General features: G+C 35.0%; 1 protein-coding gene across 1 annotated transcript in view; it reads left to right on the top strand.

Annotated features, from left to right (window-relative positions):
* LOC112143896 (class I histocompatibility antigen, F10 alpha chain) overlaps positions 1-8,261 on the top strand; it is an 18,125-nt gene that overhangs the window by 4,620 nt on the left and 5,244 nt on the right. The window contains exon 3 of the mRNA XM_024268136.2: positions 7,929-8,207. Within this exon, the coding sequence (XP_024123904.1) occupies positions 7,929-8,207 (279 nt within the window). The remainder of the gene's footprint in view (positions 1-7,928; positions 8,208-8,261) is intronic.

Here is an 8,261-nt window from a genome sequence, read left to right as displayed (position 1 = left end):
CTGTTTGTAAATGCATTTTTCAAGGGTTTCCAAGACTAAAATACTAATAAATTAATTTAAAAGTTGTTTAGTGTTAAATAAAAGTAAAATTTAGTTGAGATTGAGCTCAAATTGAGTTTTTTGGTAATTTTTTTCTAAATGAAAGACCTAAAATGGTTTTAAAAAGTGTATATTCTGACCTATTTTGAAAATATATTTATTTTTTTTGTTTTGTCCTAATTAACTTAAATTTAAAAGAAAAGGTTTGTCCTTTTTAATTCTTAGCAGACTTTCTATCTTATTTGACTTCTGCTTAAGAAAAACATTTTTTTTTTTTGTTTTGTTCGTTTTATCCTTTTATTTTGTGGTCAATACGGGAAACTAAACTATCTTCCCTTTTCATCTGAAAGCGCACCCGAATATAGACGTTAGCAGTTGCGCAACCGCTTTGTTCCCCCTAAGGGTTCGATGAATAATGAAGTCATAACCGCAGAACACTTCTCCTTTGATCAGTCACGCACTCGCTGCGGTTCCTGCACACGGCGGCGGCAGGAATCCCCGCATTCCCAGAGTTTGTGACGGTGGTCCTGGTGGATGGACAGCCTTTCTCCTACTATGACAGCCAGCTGAGGAGGGAGCTTCCCAGGCAGAGCTGGACGCTCCAAGCCGAAGAGCCGGAGTTCTGGGAGAGGCGCACAAATAACTCAATCGTTGATGAGCAAGTCTTCAGAAGTAAAGTTGAGATGATTAAACCGAGCTTCAACCAGACGGGAGGTGAGTTATGTCAGGTTTTATTTATTCATTTGTCCATTTAATATTTTATTTCTATTGATATTATTGGTGAATTAAAGCCCAATAGTTATATTTCTACACTAAACAAACATTCATCTAAAAAATACATTAACTAAAAATGTTAAATATAACAAATGACAGAAGTTAATTGATCTAATATTTCACTTACAGCGCAGGTGACTTGTTGGCATTCGAGTGCCAATAGGAACAAACTGCGCTCAAGTCATTCTCCTCCCTCGGGGGTGGGAGGACTTTCTGAAAGCTTCCTCAACTGATGTACTGATATCAGGAAGTTTGATTTAAATCTCCTGCCACTCAAAACACAACAGCTCTTTCAGAGGTGGAGATGCGGGGCGTCGGCGTTATCTCCGAGGAGGAAAAGCGCTTCTTGAACTCCCGTTTCCGCATGCAGACGCACTCTTTGGGCCTTCATGCCTTCATATTTGGTCAAAAGTGTTGGTGAACTTAGAAATTGTTCTATTTTTTAAAAGAAAAACTAATCTTTTTAAATGAAGTTGACTTTTTAAACCATATGTGACAAAGTCAAGGCCCGGGGGCCGGATTAGGCCCGCCTGGTAATATCCGGCCCTCCAGACCATTTTATTTGATTGTTATTAATGTTATCGTGCACTTAATTCTAACTTGTTTTGACAAAATATATTCTTAGAGAGTAAAATATTTAATACGACCGAGTATTAGGGCCACCAAAAAAAAAAGTAATATTACGACTTTTAATCTCGTAAATTTACGAGAAAAAAGTCGTATATTTATGACTTTAAAAGTCATAGGCTATATTTACGACTTTTAATCTCGTAAATCTACGAGATTTAAAGTCGTAAATTTACGAGTTTTATTTCTCGTAAATTTACGAGTTTAAATCTCGTAGATTTACGAGATTAAAAGTCGTAAAGTCGTAAATTAATGAGAAACAAACCCAAATTTGACTGTTTATCAGAGCTGACGTGGAGTATCTTGTGAAGATTTATTATATAAAATATTAATAATATATATTAATAAGAATATTAGTCATAATATTACTTTATTTATTTTTTGGTGGCCCTAATACTCCGTCGTAATTTAAAGTTATTTAAGGTTTAAGATAATTTATTCTGGAATAATATTCATGCATTTATATTATTCATAATTACGTTAAAAAAAATAGGGTTTAAAAGTAAAAAAAAAATGGCATTCTCCTTGCTTTTTGGACTATTATGGCATTTACTTTTTAGGCTATCTGGCTCAGTGGGTATTTAAGCTCAGTGGGCTAGGTGAAGGGTTGGCACGCAGGAGCCCTGGGTTCGATTCCCAGGGTTGTCCACTGATACCCACCCAGATTGGGTCCTTAGGCAAGACCCTTGAGCCTGCAGCCAAACTGGGTCCCTGTCCCCCTCAAGGTTGTGTCAGGAAGGGCATCCAGCGTAAAAACTCTGCCAAATCACTGATGCGAAACAGTGGGTGCTGTTACGCTGTGGCGACCCTGAAAGGGATAAGCTAATGCTATAGCTATAGCTAATGCTATAGTAGCATATTTCAGCTATAGCTGAAATATGCTTAAATAAAATTAAATTAAAAATGTAATTAAAATCAAATAGCATGTATACATGTTAGTTTTTTTATCTATTTTTTTTTTTTAGTTTTTTAGGCTGCTTTGAATTTTAGCTAAAATTTCAGCTACATGCTAACTGTTATAGCTAATTTAGGCTTTTTTTAAAAAATTAGGCTATTTTGGAGTTAGGTTAATATTTACATGCTAGCTGTTTCGGCTAATTTAAGCTTTTAGCCTTTTTTCTAGGCTATTTTGAAACGTAGTTATTTTATTCAGCTGCACGCTAGCTGTTTTGGCTTTTTAGTTTTTTAGGCTGTTTTGGCATTTAGCTAATTTTTTTGCTGGGTACCAGTTTCAGCGTTTTTAGCTATTAGCTTCAGCTATCAGCTTCAACGTTTTTGCTATCAATTTGAGCATCTTCAGCTATCAGCACTAGCATCTTTATCAAGATTCAGCTTACAGCATTCACACTAGCATTATTGCAAGTAATACTATATAACTAGTTCATAATTATGCTAAAAAGTTACAGTTTAAAAAAAATAATTTTAGAGTGTTCAATAAATGTTTATCCTGTTCGGCCTGTGATCCAACATATTTTTTTAGATTTTGGCCAATTGTGCGATTGAATTTGACATCCCTATTTTAAACCAATCAAATGTGGTAAATGATTTAAAAAATAATTATTTTAGCAGCAAATGTCTGGGTTTTGGTACATTATCTTCAATGGATGCCCATTCCCATCAACTATTACTCATTTGTTCTAACGAGACAATGTGTTTGCTCAATGTTTCAGAAAACTAACAAATTATTAGAAAACTATTTTGCAATCATGTTAGCACAGCTGAAAACAGTTTTCTGGTTGAAACGATAAAACGTTCCTTTAAGTAGGTTCCGTATCTGGAGCATCACATTTGTGGGGTCGATTAAATGCTCAAAATGCCCACAAAAAGAGAACTTTCATGTGAAACTCAACAGACTTTTGTTGCTCTTTGAACTGGAGGATATTCCATGTGAGAAATCGCAAAGAAACTGAAGATTTCCTTCAACGGTTCTCATCAGAGAACAGCACAAACAGGCTCTAACCTTGGGAGCAGCTTGTCCGTATGGTATGATAGAAGTGCCCATCCAGCCAAGCCAACATGGGAGGGCTTCTAGAAGAGTAGTGGTGGAAGTTCTCTAGACCACCTCAGCAAACTAATCACTCGCTCATGGCGCATGCTTATCGTAAACCGCTAGCGTGTCATTGCATCATTGTAGTGCGACTAGAAAAGCAATAACTATGGAGGTTATCCAGCAGCTCGACTTTTCTTACTTTACTTGTTGTACATCATGTATAGCAGGAATTTCATTTAGTTTGAAAGAAGATTTCGGGCGGCTAAGAAGAATAGTCTCTTTAGAAATGACAGCTTAATTTCTTATGTCATCACTTTCTGCCAATCAGCGGGTGGCTACACTAACTCCGCCCCAACCGTCCCGTTTTATTTTTCTATGGACCTAACGGAAGAGAGCCCTCAAGAGGCACGGGTCGGAACTGTTTAATGAGTCAAATTAACAGCAGAAACGCTAAAAATATCGGATTGAATCGGAGTAGAAACAAGGCTAAACAGCTAAATGCCAAAGGTCTGCAATGGTGGAATTACAACAAATGGGGGATAAATTTGAAGGAAAAAGATATTTCATATTAATATCATGTCTAACCTTGTCAGTGTCTTAACTAAATTCACTGTACAACTCGGGAAATAAAAGTGCCACTTTTCAGAGAAAACACAAAATTACTGGAGCAACCCTAAACTATTGAACGACAGTAGAAATAAATGAATTAATAAATAAATATTAAATTAATTTTCATCCTTTTTTCATTTGTAAATGCTTTCAAATCCCCACATAACTGATTTTTTAAGTACTGGGTTATATAACTGTGATCCTTTAAGCCCTTTTAAATTGCAAGTGAAATTTTATGTAAGTTTGTCAGAAACTAAATATTTTACAAAATAAAAACAACACGCAAAATGATGTTCTTCAACAAAATACGTAAGTTTGGTTAGCATAAGAACATCCGTGCCTTGAGATATTTGTAGAGAATTAGATAAAAATATTTATGCTGAGTTTTCAGTCAAATCGATTCAAAAACATTCAGAAACTGGACTGGTTTCTTGTTTCTGAAACAAGGAAGGGATTTCCAGCTAAAGAAAAAAAAGTGTCAAACTCTGTTTTCTGTTTCAGAGCTATTGCACAATCAGCTTGAACTGCAGGCGTGCGTTAAAACAACATGGTTCGTTAAAAAATAAAAACTATCCATTTGTGTTATGCTTATGAACTTGTGAAATTCTTTAATCAAACAAAAGCAAGATGGCGGATTACTTTTGTTGCTAAAATATAAAAAAAGAACAGATTTTTTATTTTTTAGCTCCACATTTTCATCTTACTGGAGGAAACTTGTCTGAGTCAGACCTTTCCGACGAAGATGTTATTCTTTCAGTTTGTTTGAGCGAGAGCTTTAATTAAGAACTTTAAACCTGGCAATATTGCCAGACAAAAACGACATTAATTTACTTGCATGTCTTAAGCTTAAACTTGATATGGTTCATTCGGGTGCCAGCAGGAAACAAAAGTCTTTCTCCTCCCTCAGGGGAAAAGGCAGTTCAATGAGTCAAATTTCCCTTAAATAAAGTCACATATTAATGAGAATAAAGTTGTGAAATTATGAGAAAAAAAATCAAACGTTTAGGAGAATAAAATCATACAGTTTTGAAAATAAAGTCGTGAAAATATGAAAAAAGTCAAAATTTCACGTTAATAAAGTTGTACAAATATGAGAATAAAGTTTGAGAATTCATCTTTAAAAAAATGAGAGAAAAGTTTAGTTTACGAGAATAAAACTGTACTATTATAAGGATAAAGTCATAAAGTTATGAGACAAAAGTCGACATTTTACGAAAACAGTCACACAGTTATGAACATAAAGATGTAAATTTGAGAAATGTAAAAATTACACGAGAACAAGATGATAACTTTAGAGAATAAAGTCAGAAATTTGTGAAAATAAAGTTGTAGAATCATGAGAATAAAGTTATACAATTAACGGACAAAGTCAAAAAATTTTGTAGAAATTGCAAGAAAAAGTTAAAAATTATACAAGAATGCATGGTTGTAAATTAAAAAGTCCAAATTGTACAAGAACAAAGTCATATAGTTTTGGGGGAAAAAAAGTTCTGCAATGTAAAAAAATCAACAAAAAAAATGCTTATTTTGAATTTTTCTGAAATTAAATGACATTTTAAAATGTTTTAACAAGTATATCAAACATTAAATGTTTTGTTGCAGACAAATCAGAGAAATTAGATGAACTTTACAATTTATTTGCAGAAGCAAATTTTTTTTTTTCTTTGTGAAATTAGGTCTTTTTAATCATAAATTTGCTTTTTAATCTCATAAACAGCTGTTGAAAAAAGTTGTTCAAAGTAATTCTCAATTTACAATTCAATTTGCAAATTCATCATGGAATTTTAAAATGCATTTAGCAATTTACTTTGAAATATTTAAAAATAACATGTCAATACATGGTTTGCTTTAAATTAATTTTAAGTAACTTAAAATGTATGTCATTTTAAAATGGCGTTCTCTTTTTTTTTTAAACTCAAATTGACTTGCAAAACAGCCCCCCCGGTGTAAAGCACTCTCATTTGCATTTTTTTTGCAAACCTTCAGACTCTCATCCAGGCGGGGCCTACCACTTCCCTAAACTTGCCACAATGGCAACCCAGTCCCCAAATATTATTACACAAAACAGCTTCTGTTACGTGGGAACAGCTGCCTCCATAAATTTGTTTGTTGTTGGAAGACTACCGGTTTTGTCCGTTAACAGCAGCTTTACTCTTCTTTGAAGTCGAAGACTCAGCTTCGGTTTCTTCACAAAAAGAGTGTCATTTTTCATTTCATCATTGTGAATTATGGCATCAAAAAAACATGACAATTTACAATGCAATTGATTTTGTTTTTATTTAATTTCTTTTTTTTTTAATTATCACATTGAATTGTACTTTTAAATTCTAAACTGGTAATTTTATTTTCATTATGGAAGCCTGAATTCATTATTGAATTGCATGATGAATTTGCAAATTAAATTGTCAATTGAGAATTGCACATTGATTTACATCTGAAAAAAAATTCCATAGGGGGTTTGAAGTTTGACGATGCTCTTTTCCAAAACACTTCATTAAAAACATAAATTAGGAAAATTGGGCTTTATTTGTGTCTTCATTAAGACCATTGACAGTATACGAGAACTGGATTGAGTGAGTGTGATGTCACCAATTAACAAAATGGCTTACTTCCATATCCAAAGAAATAAATTCGCTCCCCTCAACATTTTTTCATGAAACGTATGGAGCCAGAAACATTAGTAAGCAATTATTGATCAAATCCAGTCAATATTTCTATGGTAACCATTCTAGCTAATCAGGAGTGAGCACGTTGGAAGTCTACACCCCTTTCAATGAAAGCAGGCCCTGGAGAATCTTTTATCGAGTCATCTGATTGATCAGTTCATAACTTGAATAACTAAAATAGAAAAAATATCACGAAAAAAATTAGGATTAGCAAGAACGTGTTAAGGAAAAAGTTAGCAGAGCAAGAATTGGTTATTCTGACAAGTGAAATGACTGAGTAATAGCCGTTTATTTCTCAATAGAAATCTATGGGATTTTGTCTTTTTGGAACCAGCGGATACTTCCTGTTTTGTATGCAAGGGGGGAGGAGTCACCCAGTCCAGTTCTCATATACAGTATATCTTACCTTTAGTAAGGTAATTGCCTGGGTTTTGGGTCATCAGCTCAGTAAACTTTAACAATGAGCTTTATTATAGAGCGCTGGTTGGTTGGTGGCTTTGTCAGATTAAGCCAATTTTTCTCATTTTTGCTGCATTTTTATTACATTTATATCAGAATTATCAATCAATCAAACTTTATTTATAAAAAGCGCTTCTCGTACTTTGCGCAATTTGAAGAGCTTTACATTTACAAACAAAACAAAAACATACACAATCAAAGCCCAACGCACCCTTCACCCTCCCCTCCAGCTCGGCCACAGGAACATCGGCACAGTGCCAACCCAGACCGGGACAGCAACAGAGTCCACCACAGCTGTGAGGCTGCAGTGTAAAACTCCAGCTGCCCCAACAAGGGCAACAACCATGGCAACGACCCCAGACCACGCCAGCAAGCCCTGGCACGAAAGATCCCCACAGGAAACACTGGGGTTAAAATAATAGTAAAACGCTAAAATGAAATACATAAAAAAAATAAAATAAGATTAAATGGATTGAATAAAATACATAAAATAAAATATATTAAAATTAATAGGAAAAATAAACAGATACAATCAACTAAAAGCAAAATTAAACATGTAGGTCTTGAGCCATTTAAAACCTCTATGGTTCTGCGGCTTTAAGACTGTTAGAGAGACGAGGATCGAAATGGCAGAACAAAGCCTCACCATAGGTTTGGGTCCTCACCTTAGGAGCAACTAAAAGTCTAGTGCCGGAGGACCTGAGGGTTCATACTTTAAAGGAAGTATGGCCTATGAGCGCTGATTCAAGAGTTTTGTCTTACAGGTGTTCACATCGTTCAGCTGATGTATGGCTGCGAGTGGGACGATGAGACTGGAAGCATCAAGGGTCGGTGGCAGTTTGGTTATAATGGAGAAGACCTCATGGCCTTAGACCTGAAGACGAGCACGTGGACGGCACCAACTCCAGTGGCCACCTTCAGGAAACACAAGAAGGACAAAGATAAAGGCTGGGCCATTCGAATGAACAACTATCTTTCCCAGGGGTGTCCTGATAAACTTAAGAAGTATGTGAGCTATGGGAAGAGCACATTACTAAGAACAGGTGCGTCTCAGACCCCTATGCACCTATGAAAACACCTTTTCTTTAGGACTTCAT

The sequence above is a fragment of the Oryzias melastigma genome, linkage group LG22 (assembly GCF_002922805.2).
Source record: "Oryzias melastigma strain HK-1 linkage group LG22, ASM292280v2, whole genome shotgun sequence".
In the NCBI taxonomy this organism is placed as follows: Eukaryota; Metazoa; Chordata; class Actinopteri; order Beloniformes; family Adrianichthyidae; genus Oryzias; species Oryzias melastigma.
This window is presented reverse-complemented; position numbering and strand designations above follow the sequence as displayed.